This window comes from Euprymna scolopes, chromosome 30, assembly GCF_053919585.1.
Source record: "Euprymna scolopes isolate OS-2025 chromosome 30, ASM5391958v1, whole genome shotgun sequence".
NCBI classification, from domain to species: Eukaryota; Metazoa; Mollusca; class Cephalopoda; order Sepiida; family Sepiolidae; genus Euprymna; species Euprymna scolopes.
The window spans coordinates 101,213,467-101,233,884 of NC_136511.1; the positions used below are offsets into that span (position 1 = coordinate 101,213,467).

A 20,418-nucleotide genomic window follows, 5' to 3' on the forward strand; every position below is an offset into this window, starting at 1 on the left:
TTCTCCTACATACAGTAATTCTTAAATTGGTCACCCATTTTATTAATGACCAGGCTCAATGTTGCTTAACTTCGGTGATCTGATGAGAACCGGTGTGTCAATGTGATTATGTCTTATAAGGCCACCTTGCACTAGCTTGGTCACTTATTGTTATATTTTTACAATTTGAAGTTATTTTCATTTTCATACAGTTATATAATTTTCTTTTTTTTTTTTTATTTAAAATTAAATATAACAAATATAAAAAAGATTAAATAAACAAATTAATTCTTTCCACAATTCCTCCTATATTAAAAACAAAAACAAAAATCTGTATGATGTACATACCCATGAAAACATCATATTCCAAAAATCACATTTATAAAGAAAATCATTTTTAATTTATTATGGGGAATTCATAGGAATTACAACATCAATCTATTAAGTATGAAGTATTGTGTTATCTCCCCTTTTCTTGAGATATTTTTAGAAATCGCAGGAACTTCTTACATACTCCTAAAATTTGATTTAAAAATAAAACTACTTGATCAATTTATGTAATGTTTGGAGTAGTATTATTTCGTTTTGTCATGGGTACATGTATCATACAGATTTTTCTTTATTTTTGTATAATAATAATTTAATAGAGAATGAATTCTGGACAAAAAGCAAATACATATTAGAATTTAAAATTTGATCTACTTTTCCTATGTACTAGAACACAACTTGTACATCCAATTGTACAGACGTTTCCTAGGCACCTTTGATAAGGTACAGCCTTGAAATATGACGACTGCTATCATCTATAAATTGAAAAAGTAATTCTTTTGGTGGCAGTAATAAAGAGTCAATCCTGGTCATGGCACCATTATAATCTTATTTTATCTTTTTGTTGAATTTTCCCAGTGCTGACACATCTTTTCCGCATTGTTACAACTTTCTAAATATAAAATTTTAGTTTAAAAAAAAAATTGTTTTCCTTCTAGGTCAACTGTTGTTAGTATATATGTATGTCCACTTTGGTTAAAATCTAATCAATAGTTTGTGTGAATATAATGGATAGACATTTCATTCATACATAAGAATAATTTTTTTTTTTTTTACATATAAATAATATAAATATTTTCGGGGGAGGGGCAAAAAGCAGGTTCATTTTCTTTATTGATATAAACTTAAAAAATTAAAATATTATCATTGACAAAAAGGATATTCTAGATTTCTGATATGATTTTATTTTTTGTACTTTCTAAATTTTTTATGTTTAGTTATTTCAACTTGCAAATATGGAAATGTCTTAATCCTCAAGTATAATAGAGATCCATTCTCCCTTCCTTTTCAGAGATTGGTTACCAATTATATCAACACTAGAATACAATTCTTGGTTCACTGGAATTAATGCCAACAATGTGAAACTTGTGAGTTACAATTGTTTTCTTTTTCTTTTTTCTTGCATATTTTTTTTTTGTTGTTGTTTTTTGTCTTGTATTTTCTATATGTACACTTATGGGACTTTTGCGCCTACATCATTACCCCATCCTTATCGCATCCTTGCTCTGCACCAGAATGTTATATTGCCATTAAACCTCATTAAACTGTTTATTTATCATCAAACGTTTTTTGGCAATTATATATCCTCCAGTCTATAATAAATTCTGCATGAGTACCATTCTTTTTAATATTGTCTTTTGTTCAATTTTTTGAGTAGGCTATCAGCGATTGCAAACTAACAAATTTAACCAAAATACAAAAAATTCAACAATTAAATAATTTTAATAAGTGCTCAGCTTCTAATACAAATCCTAGTAAATCAATCCCCCTTATTGGTAACACTCAAGGGAAGGACGAAACCAAATTATTGCCAGTATGTTTGGGAGAGGTTCTATTTTTTTTTAATTTTTTTAAATTTTTTTTTAATATTTTAAGCAGATTTGACACTCAGCTACCAGATTTTGATGGGTCGCTCAGTTTCTAATATAATGTAAGTAGATCTAGATGTTTTTAACTTAGGATAAAACTTGCTGAGTATGCGTTGTTTTGGAACAGAAACTTAAATTTCGCTCTGTTTTCATCTTTTTTTTCTGCCCCCCCCCCCAAAAAAAAAACGAATATAATAATTCAACAATTGTACTTTATATATATATAAAACACAAAATATTTAAAAAAAAAAAAAAAAAAGTAATTAGTTTTCTGGGTCTATTTCAAAGATAATTAGTAAAGTCCTAAGATATTGACTGAAATAAAAAAAACAGGTTTGTGCTAAAAATAGCTGAATTCGCCCCACAACTGAGTGATTTTGCCATTCGCATAAGCACAACAAACCGTACTTTTGGAAATACGAAATATACAGAGGCCCAAAATCTGAGACAGTCGAAAAGCTGTCTGAGAATGATGTCATGTAATTAAAAGGAAGGAGGGGTGCTGGGTTTCTTTTTTTTTTTTTTACTCAGACGGGCATCCGTACATTTCTATTGTAAATGTTTGTATAAATTTTACCATTTTTTAATTTGATTATTTCTCTATGTTCCTGTTTTTAAATTAATGTTTTTTTAATTATTGGTTTATATTATATAAAAATTATGTTACACCGAAAGTTTCACATTCTTGCGAGCAAGGAAATTATTAAAATCTTGCATATAAAAATTATGCGAAATCTGTAATCTAAAAAAAAAAAAAAAAAGAAATATTTTTGCTCTTGTAATTTTTTTTTTTGAAAATATTAAATAAACAATGCTTTATTCAATGGTAATATTGGTAGTTTGAGAAATTAATTTTTCTTCAAGTTATATCGAATTCATTAATACGAACTTTAGGGTCTTTTTTCGTAATGTTCCGCTAAAAATTATTATTTTTTTTATTGTTACAAATTATGATGCTTTATTTATATAATAACAGCAAAAATAAATTCTTGTGCTTTTTATTTACTACTGAAAACCATAACTTTAAAGGTACTTTTTGTTTAAACAAAATACATTTTCATTAAGATTTAAATAAAAAATAATTAGTTCATTATATCCCGCGATCATTATTTGATAACTACTGAAATTTTCATTAAAATTGGTTAATTTCCTGATTTTTGGTGAATTTTTAAATAAAGGGAGGGGTCAAAATGTTTATACATTTTGAACGTCGGCATTCATTTTGCCCGTACCTATCATTTTTCGATGAATATTTGAGAGGAAAGCGACCAGATATGGTTAATTTAGATTTCAATCACATGGTTACATTATCAATAATCACATGATTAAATCTATTTAAAATTTACTCATATTTTAAACACATTCTGTTTACATTAAGTGAGACCACGGCCTGCCGTGGGGAGACAAAAAAGTTCCTTTAAGTGATGTCACGTGACAATAAATATACGTCTCCAAATAAAAAAAATGGCAACATTGGTACAAAGAAAACCACCTATTTATTAAAGAAAAATTAAGTATAATGTTATAATTAAAAAGAAATATATAAAAACTCGCATGGGTACAGTAAACATATTATACCAAAATGTAGAAGCAATCGTTTCCATGGTTATTTAAACTATTAATAACGAACGAACCAAGAATTTCATTTATATATATATAGATATATATTTATATATAATCATAGCATGCTGTTATATGGTTCTTGTCTAGAATTTCACATATATTAAAAAACAAAACTAAAGAAAAATTTATGATATATGTACCCATGATAAAACAAAAATATCGTATTCCATAAATTATGTAAATTAAGAAGTTTTATCTTTTAAATAAGAATATCAAATTTTATAAGTAACTGAGGAGCAATTGTTTTGCCTGCCATTTTGAAAAATGTCAAAAAACAAACGGAAATAACATAACAATATTTCATACTTAATAGATTTATTTTGTAATGTATACAAATTCTGATTAATTGCTTAAAAATAATTTTCTTTATAAAAAATAAAATTACTTGATAATTGAGATTTATTTTTGGAATACAATATTTTTGTTTTGTCATACAGATTTTTTTTTAATATAGGGGAAGACTAAACGAGAACCATATATATATATATATATATATATATATATATATATATATATATATATATGATCTTATTTCAAGTAACTACTCTTGATCAAGCTGACTAGCAGCAAACCCAACTCCTTTATTATAGAGGTTCCCAGATGCCAGAAAACCTTTAATAGCCCCTTTCCTGAGATGGCTTACATTTGGAATGCTCTCCCAATTGTATGAACATGCAAAAATTTATTTGTAATGTGAAAGCATCTTCTACTGAATCCCCTCACTATAAATCTGGCTTCTAATAACGGTAGCCCATTATGACTGTGACAGTTTGCCTTGTTTGGGGTGAATAAAAGTTTTAAAAACTTAAATTTAATTGAATAAAGCATTTATTTTCTTCAAACGTTTAAGTGAAACAAAATTCTGAGGATATATTTTTTGTTTGTTTTAATTTGCAGACAAATGACGTTGCTACAGAAGTTGTGAAAGTCATGAAGAAGAATTCTGTTTTAGAAGAATTGAGTGTCAGTAACACTGGGATAAAATCGTGAGTCATTTAATTATTTTTTTTGTCTTTATTTTTTATTTTATCTTTATTATAAACAATTTATTTTAGTAATTATAGACCTGTCTTTTCAATGACATTACCTACATTTTATAACTTTTGACATTTGTCCGGAATTCTCCCTGTATTTTAATTTGCAAAATTAACAAAACATCTGCATGATAAAGCAGAAATATCATATTTCAAAAATCAAGTAGTTTTTTTTTTTTTTCATAAAAATATCATTTTTAAGCGATTAATGGGAATTAAGACATTAGAGCAAAAATCTTGGAAGTTTGAAGCATTGAGTTATCTTTCTTACAATAGACAATAATTTACACTGTAGAAAGAACAACCATTCATTTCAAAAGTAGCAGACCTAGAAAATACATGGTATGATCACTACCATAACCAAAATTAAAATTCAATAGAAAAACAGTGGTTAAAACATTCAGAACATGTACAAATGAAGTTAAAAAACACAAAAAAAATCAATCAATGATGAAAGAAATCTGTCAGAAAGAAGTTAAACCTTGCCTTACATCACATATGCAATGCATATATATATATATATATATATATATATATATATATATAATATAAAGCTGAACGTGTGTGTCTGGTCACGAATAGGCTCCTATATGGTTGGCTATTTTAAAAAACTGATTACATATAATGATAGAAGATGTATCGAGGATCAGGAATGAGTATGTTTGATCTGGCAGAACGGTGGTTCATAAAACTTGTGGGGTCTGCGTCCGCGCCTGGCCCCCAAAGTATGGAAATAAAAAATTAAAAAAAAACGTTTACAAGGGTTTTTGATATAGATGTACATAATACTTTGATAAGTATGTTTCAACTTAAATAGGGATGATATAATAAAATTGTGGGGTCTGCGTTCGCGCCTGTACTCCATGGAAATATGGCACAAACTTTAAAGACTTTTCATATCTATTTGCATAAGTATACTTTGATAATTGTTTCAGTTTGAAGAAATATGGTATAATAAAATTATTGGGTGTTCGTTCGCGCCTGACCTCCATAGAATGTAAATATGTCACAAAGTTTAACAAGGTTTTTTAAAAGGGGTGAGGGTCCACAATAACACCTTAACTTTAATCTTAATTCACGTTAGCTTTTATTTATTTTTTTGAGTTGAATCATATTGTGTCGAATAAATTCACCTCATAAATTCACGTTTTTATTAAAGTGAAAACCAAAAAAAAAGTCGGAACTTTAGACAATTCTCGACACAAATTTTGCATAACTCTGTTTTTTTCCTTCTCCACTTGCACGTGGCACTCTTTCGAAAATAGATAAATAATAAAAAATAAGAACGTTACTTGTTATCGTGTCAAAAGAAGGAAAAAATCCTCCTCATGTGATTATGTGTCTTTTTAAAAACATTTACATAACCTTTTTATTTTTATTTATATATCTGTTTAAGCTTTTTTTGTGAGTGTACTAGAAGGAATTCAGTTGATTACAACCCTTTCTGCGTATTCTTTATATTACAATAGTACAGCCCTGACTCCGACGGCGCAATACTACACCGTTCAATACTGTAAAACTGAAACGAAGCTGTTCTGCTTGAAAAGGGCGCCATTTTCTTATTCATATTTATATCAATTCTTTGCTTTAAAAAAACTAAAGTAATTACCTGTTTACTTTTTTAATATCCCATTTTGGTGTTTCGGATTATTTTACTAAAGTAAGTAAAGCTTCATTATTTTTCAAAACTGTTTTCGTTTCTTTGTTTTTCGATATTTCGTTGATATTATTTAGTAAGAGTGTTTAGCAGAAAAGCCAACAAACGACTACCCGAAAAAATAAATATACAAAAAATAAATGTTACCATAGTCAATAAAAGTTCAGTTCATGTTTTTTTTGTTTTGAAATAGTTTTTAATGCTCTTTACTTGAAATAATTTCAGTAAACCGAAATTAAAATGAAATTTGAGGCGATAACTACTTAAATTAATTTTTATATAAACTACACATGCCATAATCGAATATTTCTCAAGCCCAAAATAACGGAAAACATTAAAATATATTTATAAATATTCCTTACATTGAGGGAACTTTCTTAAATTGTTAACACAGAATGCTCAGGTGTCCCTCCTTCAAATTGAAAATGGGGCTCTCCATTTCAAAATCGCTGCCATTTTGATTTTTTTTTTTAAACCAGTTCGTGAATTAAAAAAAAAAAAAATTTTTTTTTACAAACTACTTAAAAATACAAACCAATGAACTTTTCTACCATAAAAGTAACTTTTATCGACTATGGTAAGATTTATTTCTTGTATATATATATTATTATATATATATTTTGGTCACTCTTGGCTACGAATGGAAACAAAGTTGATATAAAAGAAATATATTTTGGAGAAAATTATCTTTACTTTCATCATATTTTGCTTAGGGTAAAATTTTGGAGTATCAAAACCTATCTCTTTACAACCCCCCTCCTTTTCATAACCTATCATACTTTCATCAACCACAGTCCATTTTCTGTAGGCTGTTTTTGAACACTGTCAACGGCGTGTACTTCTGCTAGTATATATATATATTCTTTTATAAGAAAGTTTCCTCATTCTATGTTGGCTGCTGAGTTGTATTTACAATGGAATATGTATTTATGAAATGTATTTGTTTCAATGAAATCCCTTTCATACATTACTAGGTGGGTGTCCTGAATGGCCTTTTAAAGCAAGTCAATTTGAAAGAAGTAAGATTATATATAAAAAATATATAAATACTCAAAACAGGTATCTAATCACTTTGTCTCCACCAAATGGTTGAAAATCTTATTGACAGAAAACAGCTGAATCATAAGAGACATTGCTAGTCTTTCTCTACTCTATCATTATTTTCATGGCTGTTGCTTGACTGAGTTTCAATCTATTGTCTCCACCCCTCGCAAAATATTCACAAATACTCATCTAGCTACAACCACTGTCAACAATTCCCCCTGCACTCTGTATCTAAAGTTAAGCATGCATTTACAAAGTTTCTTTCTTAGAACTGCCCATCTGTGGAACTCTGTACTGTGGGAATGCTTTTGAGCTGACTATAACATCGTTTTAAGTCCAATGTAAACAAGTTCTCCTTGAGCTATTTTCTTAAATAATCAAATTATACCCAATTTCCACCATTACCAATCATTACACTGTTGTCTTACTGACCACCTTACACTCATTAACCCATATCTTCGAATGGCTTTTAGGCCTTCATAAGTGATGACTTCCATGTTAAAAAAAAAAAAAAAGTTTAAAAAAATAAATCTTCGAAGGAAATCTTTCAAAGTATACAGGCAAAGAATGATTGTTCTATATTTAGCTTTGGTCAGCACTTGTGCAGTAAACCAAGTCTCAGTTAACCTCAATTCAAAGTGTTTTCATGTTTTCTGCTTATAAGTCATAAATAAATGCTTATATAATGAATTTGTTATTGAAGGTTTAAAAAATTTTTGTTCTTTTTCAGAGATTTGGTTCAAAAACTATCTGTTGCCTTACTCTCAAACAGCGGAACCCAATTGGCCAAAGTTGATATGTCTTGCAATATCCTGGATGATCGAGGTTAGTACAGGAGTTGCAAAATCCTGTATATTTTGTAATTTGACATTTTTTTCTAATTTTTATTTCGTTTTTTAACCGTAATTTAAACATTTTTTCTAAGCTTGCATTTTCTTCAATTTGTATTAAGTTAATCCGAGTAATCTCCCTTTGTTTCTTAATAGTAGTTATTTCCCTTTTTATTTACATTTTAAAATGGAAGTATGTAACCTGCCCTATAATAAAGACACAGTATATGTGTGTAATCTATTTTATCTATATATCTATAAAAGTGAAATTGTCTGTGTGTGTGTATACATTTCTCTACCAAATTACTCTGTCAATTTTCAGCCTACAGGTTTGAGATTTGACAAAAGGGGTATTGAGATTTGGGAAAATCTTTTTAATTGATTTTTGGCCAGAAATTTGGCTGTTAAGGGGTTAAAGTTGAACGATTTGACCCTTGAAAACTCTATCAAACTCCTATGCCAATTTTGGGTCTAAACACTTGAAATTATAGATGTAGATTCCTTGGACATGGATCAAACTTTTTAACTTGATTTGAGCCCAAAACAAATGTTAAGGGATCAAAGTTGAAAAATAAAATTGACCTCTCAGCCAATTTTTGGTCTAAACATTTGAAATTTTACATAAAGTGTATTCAGTCATAGAGCAAGCTTTTTAATCAGTTTTTGGCCGAAAATTTGGCTACCAAGGGGTGAAAGTTCAAAGGATTTGACCTTTGCGGTCTCTAGCAAACTATTCAACAAATTTTGGATCTAAATATTTGAAATTTTACATAAAGTGTATTCAGAAATGTAGCAAGCTTTTTAATCAGCTTTTGGGTGAAAATTTGGTTGAGATCAAAGTTGAAAGAGTTGACCTTTGTAGACTCTACTAAACTCCTCCGCCAATTTTGAGTCTAAAGACTTTAAATTTTAGATGTAAGTTACCTGGACATGAGTCAAACTTTTTAATATATATATATATATATATATATATATATATATGCACACACACACACATGCACATAAAGTTATGAACAGTATATAGGGCCTGAGAAAAGCCGGGCTGAACTGTTAGTATTCTATAAAAGTGAGAATATGTAAGGACACTTCTCTACCTATATACTCAACAAATGTTTAATCTATAGACTTGAAATTTGGTATATAGGTTATTCAAACATGTGGAAAACTTTTTAATCCATTTTAATCCAGAAAAAAGGGCTGCTAAGAGGTGTTGCGGACCAGGATATAAAATACCCTAACTCACTTCAAGAAAAAATAATGAAACGAATTGAATGAAGAGAACAAAGAACTCAAATGCTGGAATAAAATAAACATGTCGTTTATTTTCTGTTGAGAAATGAAAGTCTTCGGTGTATACATGTTCATTCATTGACGACTACGCGCGTGGAAGGAAAGGGAATGCCATAGAGAAACGCAAAGTGGCAAGCCGGCTGTAGAAAGAAAGGGTTAATCTCAGTAGAATGTTGCGCACATGTCTGTGTCGATGGGCCAAAGTGAAGGGGAGATAGAGTGAGAAAGTCAATTCAGTTCATGGAGAGGTAAAGCTTATAAAGTGTGCTTGCGCTTGCCCCACATTACAGTAGCAGGGAAAGTGACATTAGAACATGCGGTCAGTTCGTCGACTAAACAGGTCGAACGCTAGTCCAGACGCAAAAGGGAAGTTAACAGGTTTTGTTGACTTTTATACTGGAGTTAGTGTTCTGGGTGCGCATGTCTGGCTTTCACTTTAAAGGAAGTGACGTCACAGCTCGGGTGTGTGTGTGTGTGTATGCACATGAATGTGTGTGTGCATATGAGGATGTGTATATGCGTGTGTGTGTGGGTGTGTATATGTGTGGGTGAACATGTTCGAACAGAGGTCAAAATTGAAAAATTGTTATGTGGGAGTCAACGGATTTTTCTATGTTTACTGTTTTACAATTGTGCATTCATGAATGGTTCACATCACAGATTCCTTATGTTAAATATAAATCGGTTTGAAAACACCATTTTAAAGAGCGTGTCTAGCCAAATGGTAATCATTCTTGACTCACTGCCTTTAGGTTTTTGTTTTGATCTCAGCTTGAGTATTTTTTTATTTTTACTTACAAGAAATGAATGGTTTAGAAAAAATAACGTAGTAGTCACATGGACATATTTCAGTTTCTGTATTAATTAAAATATAATATTTATGCATATTTTACAACCAAGTAGCTTATATATATATATATATATATATATATATATATATATATATATATATATATATATATATATGTATGTGTGACACTTTTATCAATAAAAATATGTTGTCTCTAAAATAATCATATGCAGAAACTTTTCTTATTGAATTCTCAGAACTGATACACTCAAAAATGAATGTCATAGATTTTGTTTTTTTCTAAATGGTCATATACACAGATACACACACACACATACATATATATATATATATATATATATATATATATAACATTTTTATCACTTTATTATATGTATATATATATATATATATATATACATATAATAAAGTGATAAAAATTTTATATATATATATATAAAGTTTTTATCACTTTATTATATATATATATATATATATAAATCTTTATCACTTTATTATTTATATATATATAAAAAAATCTTTATCACTTTATTATTTATATATATATATATATATATATATATATATATATATAGAGAGAGAGAGAGAGAGGGAGGGAGATAGATAAGCAGTACATATTAAAAATATATATTGTAAGTAAGCTACCCAGAATTTTCCATGTTTCATCCTTGTGAGGATTCAACTAGCTATTGCATGGAATTGATGTTACTGCGTGATTTTATATATTCATGTGATGCTAATTTTTTTAGTTAGCCCATCAGATCTTTGTTATTCACACACTCCTTTATTACATTCAATTGTCGCACGTCAGGCAAAGGTTCATTTGACTAGTAATTCACCTCTTGCTTTGTTTATTTTTTTAGAGAAGAGGGCCATCTTTTCTATGAGTGTCAGAAGGTGACCTAGTTTTAATCTGAATGTGTTCAAATGTTTCAGAAAATGACATTTTGGCGCATCATTTTGTGCCATAAAAATCACGCTGTTCATACAGACCTTTTTGATTTGTAACTATGTCAATAAAATACACTGACTCTTGGATCTGAGTTTTACATTGTAGCACCTACATGACTGAGATTTGCTTTCTTTTCTATTTACACGCAATCTCTTGCATAGTGATTTGTTTGTGGTCCGGTTGGCTAAAACAGGCGGGTTAAAACTTGCTTAGAAATACATTAGGTAATTTGAACTCATCTGTGCATGCTAACACATTCCTATTTCTGTCCAGCCTTAGTTTCATCACTTGCCCTGATGTAGCAAGATGAGATGGAACTCAATTCTCTTGCTATGTAGCTAAACCAACTTGCCTTACATTCTTGGGTTAATGAAACTGTTAAATAAACTTGATTTAATCCTAGAGTAGTTGATATTATTTATATGAAACCTCGTTACTTTTTTATCATTTCAAGTCGACTCCGTTAGATGCTACTCCAAAATATCTACATTTTTGGTATCTCATCACACCAACTATTCTACATTGTTGTATTACTGCTTGTGCAGTATAATAACATTTCAAATAAATGCATTTTGGATAAAACATGATTACATATTTGCGTGTGGTGTCAAAATTAGTAAAAATTCCAAAAATTATGAAAAATAATTGATTAGAAAAATAAGTAAAAAAATTTTTTGGAATTATCAAGTTTTATCATATTGGTTAATGTTGAAGAGTTCTTAAAATCCTGGGGAGGTAACTGCAGTTTATGATTTTGATAAATCCACTGTTTCAGAATAGAAAATGGTGGACAACTAATATCTTCTTTTTTTTTAATAGTTTTAGCAGATCTTTTAATAAATCAGGTTTCATAATTTTTAGAAGTTTTACTAATTTCAACATGATGCATAAGTACATAATTGTGATTTTAGATAAAATGCATTTTTTGTAATCCCATTATATTACACAAGCACCGTATTGCTGGTTCTTCTATTCTTTAGTAGTGTCTAACAATACTTTGAACCACCTTGTACTTCCATTAAGTTTACTAGTCCTCACCCCAATGAATTTTTTTTTATAGAATACTATTTTTGTATGAAATTTGTTTTCTTTCTCTTCTCTTTCTGGTTTTTGTATGGAAATAATTTTTTAAAAAAATTTTTCTTCCAGGTGTGATTCATTTTCTTGGATCTTTGAGTAAATTAAGCCGTGGATTGACCTACTTGGATTTGTCAAAGACTGGCCTCACTGGCAAAGGCATTAACAAATTGGCAGAGACCATGTGTGGCAGCAGTGTGATTAGAAATACCTTGAAAACTCTCAAGATTAGTGACAATCCTGTTAAAGGAGATGATGTCACGGTAAGGAAAAAGGGTTTCTATGTTGTCCTCAGTTGTTATTTTAATAAATCATTGTAATTACAAAACTAGCTGATCAACTGTCCTGCTAATTTTTTTTTTTTTCTGTTTTTTAATATAATGAAAATTCTGGACAAGAACCATTATTCTTAATCACCACAGCTATAATATTGGCATGTCACAATTATTAAGAAAAAAATGAAGCATCAAATAGCACTTTGTAGCAATTGGCATGCATGAGTTAGCTAATAGGACTGTTAAAAATCCAGGATGATTCAACATCAGGATCTGTCATCTTCAGGTAATCTCTACATCTGACAAGTAAAGATGTTTTTGGTACAAAACCACAACTCAATGCTTTTGTGTCATTCCTTTGTATGTTCTTTGTCAAACCTTCCTTGCTTTGACTTTGTATGCAACTGCATAGCTTTGATATTGGAAGTAAATCTTGCAGATTAACAAATAGCTGCAACTAACAAGGACATCATGTGAACCTGAGAATCCTGATGCGCAATCTTTGTGAACTATATACAGAAATCCAACTCGTTTAACAGCAACACTAACAGCAGCAGCAGCACTGGTGTTGAAAGACTAGAGTTGTTGACTGAGAATAAAACTGTTTGTAATTCCAAGCCCAACTGTGTTAATCAATGTCTAATTGCAATTATCACAATAAAGATAGCTAGATCTATTTTTTTCCACAAATGAATGCTGAGTGATTGATCTATGTATAAATGTCTGAACTTTTATAAAACAAGGAGTTAATCTATTAATATAATCAGTGGTTATTTAGAATTAAACCTATTTAAAAAAAAAAATAAATTGCAATTAAATTTTTATGGTGTACATACTTATGGAGTGAATTTATGTCATATTCAAAAAATGGCGTAAATTGATCAAGTAGGGTTTTTTTTGTTTTTGTATAAAACCTTTTTTTTTGTTTTGTATAAAAAATCGCTTTTTTTTTTGTATAAAACCTTTTTTTTATAAAAAATAATTTTTATTTTTTGTGATATTTTTAGCAATTTTTTTTTTTTTTTTTTTTTTAGGAAATTGTAAGCCATTACAAAGCTGATTTAGATCTCAATAATATGAATTGCCCCCCCCCTCTTACTTATGAAACATGATGGATCAAAACAAAACATCTCATTTTGTTGTAGAATTTGATTTTCTTAGTTAAAAAAAAATACTTGATCAATTTACATGATTGTTAGAATATGACATCTTCGGTCCATGACAGGTACATCATTGAAGTTTTTTTTTAAAGATTTTTATAATCTGGCCTTTCTTTATATTTTATTATAATTTTTTGTTCTATCTTTTACAGAATCTGTACAAGTTTTTATCTTTACCAAACGTTATGACTCATTTGGATTTGTCAGGCATAGAAATTCCTTTGGAATTGGTAAGATTTCTTTTGTTTTATTAGACATTCTGTTACATAGCATTATAAGGGTTCAAAGTTCAATTGGGCACTTTTTGACAGAGGCGTCACTTTTTTCGCCAATATTTTCGAAAGTCATCCCCCTCTTTTCGATTGTCTAGCCTTAATTTAAACCTACATCACTTCCGGGTTGGCGATGGGTGCAACAGCAAATACTTCATGTTGTTTTTATTTCCACGTTCTTTTCCTCCTTTGTGGTACAGGTTCAAGCCCCTGCCTGCCTACTACCACTTTTTTGTTTTTGCTCAACACACACCTCCAAACACTCGGGCAACACCGGGCACCCAGGCTAGTTTAGATCTAAAAGAAACTAATAGATAAGGAAAATGGATCCACTAATAAATCAATAATGTATACCTGAAGTTAAAATGGTTGCCATGTCTTTCTTCCTGTATGAACTTTTGTATCTGGAGTGAGCGTTGCTAATTTTAGCCTCAAGAAGCAATCAACATCACTTCACAGCATACATTTAAAGGCTATACAACAGTTTTTTTTATCTCTATTAATGCATTTAAATATCCTGATCATGCAGTGAATATGGACCCCAGGTTTGCTTCACTTAGAAAAGGACAGACCACTTTAACCTTCACCTTAGTACATTCAAGCAGTTTTTGCAACCAAGAGTGCATTTTTTATATATTTACACAATTGTAAATCCAAATTTGGATTGATATTTTTATTTTTAAAAATAAATAATAAATTATCACAATTTGTTTTTATTTTTTAAAAAATAAATAAAAATAAATAATTTCTTAAATAAAACAATTTTAAATCCAAATTTAGATTGATATTTTTACCATGTTTTGAACGAATATTACATTTAACATTGTTGCAGGCAAATAGTTTTTTACAAGTAATATATTTACAAACAAAACAAAAAATAATTGAAGATTTAGAACCTTTTCAATAAAACTATTTAAACCAAAATTTTAAGAGCAGAAACAAATACAAAATAACTGACTTGTTTGAATGTTTGTGAATGTTTCATGGATTTTCACAATCCAGATTGATTTTTTTTATGTAGAGTCCCTTTTTTTCTGTATAATAATGAATTGGCCTCATTACAAGCTAATTCTATGTCCAGGTTAAGTTGTATAGTAAGACTGTCCTGCTATATGCCAGTGAATGCTAAGTCCTCATCCAACCCTCTTTTGCCTGACTGCAGCTCAATGACAGATTAATAATTAAATTGATCTGCAACATTAGGTCAGAGTATTTGCTGAAAGCATTATATGTGCCTAGCATAGAAGTTAGCCTTAGGACACATCAGTTATGCTGGTATGGTCATATGGAGCGTTTATTCTCCTAGATAAACCCCTATAGAAGCATGGATACCTTAAATTGCAGGAAGGTTGGTTGGCCAAGGATAGCTTGGAAAAAAGTAATTGGACAAGACTGCAAGGACCTGTGGTGCAGTGGATAAAGTACTTGAAAAGTTTTAGTTATAAAAGTTATAATTCCTAAATAATTGTGAATTACTTAGAACTTCTACACAGTCATGGTTGATAGAACAAAAGCATTATACCCCCATGGATTGAAGGGCTCCATTTGAAATTCCGTTGAGATTCCCAAATTTGACAAGATATACCTGAAAAAGGTCAGAGGTTACATTGATTGGAATATTGTGCAAATAATACTCAAGATGAGAATAATAGTCAGAAAAATTCAAATAATACAAATACTCAATCCTCATCTCAAAAATTTAGCACCATAATATATGTATATAACTATTATTGGATTCACTCCTGTGAGTGGCTTAGCTATTAGTATAGTTGCCATTATGGTGACCACTATTGTGAATATTGTTACAACTATTCTTACAATTTTCATAAGCTTTATCATTATCATTGTCATTAATATTTTTATTATGATTGCCTTGGTGTTTGTAACTGGTGCAAGTGTGATAAATATGTCACTGTCTTGTGATCTATAAATCTAAGATCCTTATAAAAAAAAAAAAAGTACAAAATGTTGATACTCTCACTGAACCTCTCTTTATGAACTTAGTGAAAGGCACTGATGAGATGATTTGAAATATGCATATGCAAAAAATAAGAGCATTATGATAATTCTAAGTAGTCGCTGAAATGATTGTATGCTGAATCATTATTGACCGAATATTGGGAACACTACCAATAAATAAATAATGTTGTAAAATAGTTTATTTGTACACTTATATTCATTTTATATATATATATATATATATATATATATATATATATATATATATATATATATATATATATAATGATAGTGATGTGAATGAAAACAAAAATGTTAATAAATTTCAATGAATTTTATATTTTTTTCTTATATAACTTGCCTGAAACACTGACATTGATTAGATTGACAAATAAACAGTAATTAAAGTTTTGGGATGATTTTTTTTTTTTAAGCTTATTTCTCCTTTTCTGATTGCAGTTATCTGCCGCTCTAGTGCGTGGTTGCACACAGCACATGACCCACCTCAATCTCTCACGGAATCCATTTACTTTGAAGAAACTAAAAGACGTAACCATTCCACAATCCTGGAAGCAGTTATTTTCCAGCTTTTATCAATTGTCTGATTTAAATCTTTCTCAGTGCAAATTACCCATGGAGAGTGTAAAGTAAGTAACTATTGTTTTTATGCCCTTAATTCCTAATGGTGAGGTGAGGGGCAAGATTCATTATGGTGAAGGAGGGTTGGTTTAAAAACGATGACTTCAGGCACCACATCTCAAAGATGAAAAATCAGCTGAAAATGATCCGCATCGCAGCTGCAGAGTTTTTACAAAACAAATTTGGACTAGAAATCCTGCAAAATTTTTTTAATTCTTGTCCAGAATTTCTCTTATATTTAAAAAAATAAATAAATAAAAAAAATTTAAAATCAGTATGATGTACATACCTGTGATGAAATAAAAAATACATTCTAAATATCATGTAAATTGAAGAAGTAGTTTCATTTGTTTTTAATTAAAAAAATCATTTTGGCTGTCTTGTCTGTCATTTTGAAAACACGCTAAGGAAAAAGAAAGGGAGATAACTCAATAATTCAAACTCGTTAGATTTATATTGCAATGTCTATGAATTCCCATTGTTTAAAATTTTCTTTATAAAAATAAAGCTACATGATAAATTTACATAAATTTTGGAATATATTTTTATTTCATCACAGGTATGTACATCATACAGATTTTTCTTTTCTTTTTTTTCTTTTTTAATATAGAAGGACTTCTGGATCCAGTTTCCCAAATACGGGTACTCTAAATTGGGACAAAAATAAAAATTATTTTCTAGACTGATGCAATTATTATTTTTGTCCCAATTTCAAATTTGCCTTAAAACAACTTTGTGTTTAACTCTGCCTTCATGGGGAAAGTAGCTTAAAATTGTCAACTCTGGTTTTCCTACGTCAGTGGTTGGGAGTCTGGTAAAAAAACAGCAGACTCTGTAAATATTTTAAATAATACAAAAATTATTGGATTGTTTTCCATAAAATTTGCTTTTCCATTTTCAAGCACCATAACAATTATGTATTTCCTAGTATTAGAATTTTATTTAATCTATTTATCAAGGAATGTTATATGAAGAAACACCCAAACTGTTCACTGTTAAGACGTTCAGTCACCTCCCTTTAATATTCCTCATTTGTAACTATGGCCAAAAGCAGCTTGACCAAATTTTGTACTAGTGCTACCAGATCAGGTTGTCTATTGGCTTCCTGAGACGAAATGCCCTACATCGATTTTCTGTTTTTGTTTTCTATTCTCCTTTGTAAAACTTAATTATGTTCTGCAAAAATAAAAACAAAAGCAACAGCCCTCCCCCTCCACTCTCCTTTCTTTTTCTATCCCTACTACCCAGTGGGGCATAAGAATACACCGACTTCCCCCCTGCAGAGAGTAAAAACCTCTGAATGGGGCCACCTGTTGGCCGTGGATAGCAACCCGTGATGCCTAGGAAAGGGATCCTGGTGGCTGAGTAACTAATACCTAGGGAAAACAAAGGTATCAGTTGCAACACTCCACTTTGGCCTCGTACTGGGCTAGACGGGCGGTTGGACGGGCCCGATCCAATCAATCGGCTGGTCACGTCAAGCTCTAAACCTGACTAACATAACAAGAAAATCCACTCGCACTCCCCACCTTTTTACAATAAACAGATTTAGAAAACGGTAGCTCATGGGTCAATCAACTCGCTGGACAAATGGTCTTATCACGGCTTAAAAACAAATATTCTTACTAAAAAGAGGCTTTTGAAAAAAAAAAAATTTTTTTAGTAAAAATGGACGAACTGCAGGTGCTTAGGTCCACAAATGAGACGAGTATACCTCCCGTATATCCCTGTTGCTGTTGGAGCGAATGGGTCCCCCCCCCTCCAACACCTCCCATATAGGGCTCCGGGGTGGGTGAGGAGCACGATAGAAGAAAAATTACAAACTACAAAAATGGCCCACTATAAGCCTCAAAAAAGAAGTCATTCAGAAGTTTCTGATCTGACTAGCTCAGACTCAGAAACTGAAATAAACAAACAAACCTTCCCGAGATTTTTTGTAATAGAAACAATTGAAGGAGAACAAATAACAAAAATGTCTCCTTTCAAAATAGAAAGAATACTATCAAAAGGAATCAAACCAAAAACTGTAAAAAAACAAAAAAGTGGCACACTGTTAATCGAAATAACAAACCAGAAACAAGCAACTGAAATTTACAAATGGAAACTTTTCAATGATCGAAAAATAAAAACCTACCCCTACAGAACATTGAACACTAGCAAAGGTGTAAATTAAAACTCTCATCATGTCCATCAAACCCTGCAAACAATTGAGTTTTCCACCCACAACACACAAACTTCTTCAATGGGAGAGAAAATATTATTAAACCATACAGCCTACGTATAAAAGACCTTCTTACAGAAGCCCAAATAGATACCACAGAAATCCATGTTTCCCTCAAACCAAAATCTCCACATTGACTAATTAAACAGCCATCGGTAAATTTAAAACTCAAGAATGTAACAAAATCTTCTAAATCCAACACACATCCCCTAACTTATACAAATAACTTCAATAATATATTAGAACAATATCAAAACTGGACACACATCTACACAGATGGCTCCAAAGAACTAAACAAAGCTGGAAGTGCAACCATATCTAACAACATTATACTACAAAAACGTCTCCCAGACAACTGCTCAATTTTTAGTGCTGAATCAACAGCCATAGACCTAGCTTTAGACATTATCCAAAAAACCAAGTCAAACAAATACTTAATACTATATGATTCACTTTCAGTCTTAACGTCATTACATAACAAAAACTTGAACAACCCCTTAATCATAAACCTCCTGGAAAAAATCACCTCCCTTTCCAAAAACACTGACATCGTATTCTGCTGGATTCCCAGCCACATAGGACTCAAAGGCGACGAAAAAGCTGATACAGCAGCAAAAAAATCTTTAAAAATGAATATCAGCAATACAAAAGTACCTCACACTGATTACAAACCACTAATCAACAAATACATCACTTCCAAGTGGCAGGAGTCATGGAATGACTGCAAGAATAACAAGCTCCAGCAGGTGAAGCCCAACCTCGGGAAAATAACGGAGAGTGGGACCTCTAGCTGGGAGAAGACAAGAAGAGAAGAAACAGTAATGGCAAGACTTCAAATAGGACACACCAGGATCACTCACTCGTACCTGTTAAAAGGCGAAGAGGCCCCATTCTGTGTGTCATGTCATGAGCTTTACACGGTGAAACATATCCTGATAGACTGCATGGATCTCCAGCAGGTACGAATGAGGTACTACCGTGAAGGTAGTCTAAAAGATCTTTTTCACGGAGTGGACCCTGGCAATATCCTGCAATTCCTAAGAGAAACAAGATTATATAACAAAATCTAAAACCCTAATGAACAATAAACAAACATAACCAAATAACCACTTCAGAAAAACTTAAAACCCAAATAACAAACAAAATACAACCAAACAACCTTTCCAGCAAAATCACATTACCTAATAAACAACAAACAAACATAACAAAATAACCTTCTCAGTATTAAATGACCCACAAAGGTTGATATGCTGGTTAAATAACCCATCCATCCATCTATCCATTCAGATTCTGTATGCATTTGAAAAAGGCCCTTTCTTTGTTATAGCTTTCACCACGTCTGAGAAATCTTCTAAACCAATGTAAAACAAACTACTACCACCTCCAAAAATTTTTCCTCCTCATTCATATATCTTTACAGAATTGTATGAAAGAACTTAAAAACTGCTATTTGGACAATAATAGCAACTCGCATAAATACAGCAGATTTTTTTTTTTTACAAGGGAATCATGAGTTAAGGTCCAAAGACCACTTGAGGAAAAAGATTAAGGAGTGTATGGTGATCACCAGCACAACAGCATAATAATCGTTAATGATGAAAATTGGGTATAATTTGATTATTTAAGAGAATGGCTCAACAAAAACTTCTTTACATTGGACTTTAAGATGATCATATTGT

At 30.6% G+C, this 20,418-nt stretch overlaps 1 protein-coding gene across 11 annotated transcripts in view; it reads left to right on the plus strand.

The window, feature by feature from the left end:
* Nucleotides 1-20,418, plus strand: part of LOC145254910 (F-actin-uncapping protein LRRC16A-like) — a 377,977-nt gene that overhangs the window by 208,078 nt on the left and 149,481 nt on the right. For all 11 annotated transcript variants that reach the window (XM_080113852.1, XM_080113855.1, XM_080113853.1 and 8 more), the window contains exons 8-13: nucleotides 1,319-1,394; nucleotides 4,416-4,504; nucleotides 7,984-8,078; nucleotides 12,286-12,476; nucleotides 13,801-13,878; nucleotides 16,339-16,526. In XM_080113852.1, the coding sequence (XP_079969978.1) occupies nucleotides 1,319-1,394; nucleotides 4,416-4,504; nucleotides 7,984-8,078; nucleotides 12,286-12,476; nucleotides 13,801-13,878; nucleotides 16,339-16,526 (717 nt within the window). The remainder of the gene's footprint in view (nucleotides 1-1,318; nucleotides 1,395-4,415; nucleotides 4,505-7,983; nucleotides 8,079-12,285; nucleotides 12,477-13,800; nucleotides 13,879-16,338; nucleotides 16,527-20,418) is intronic.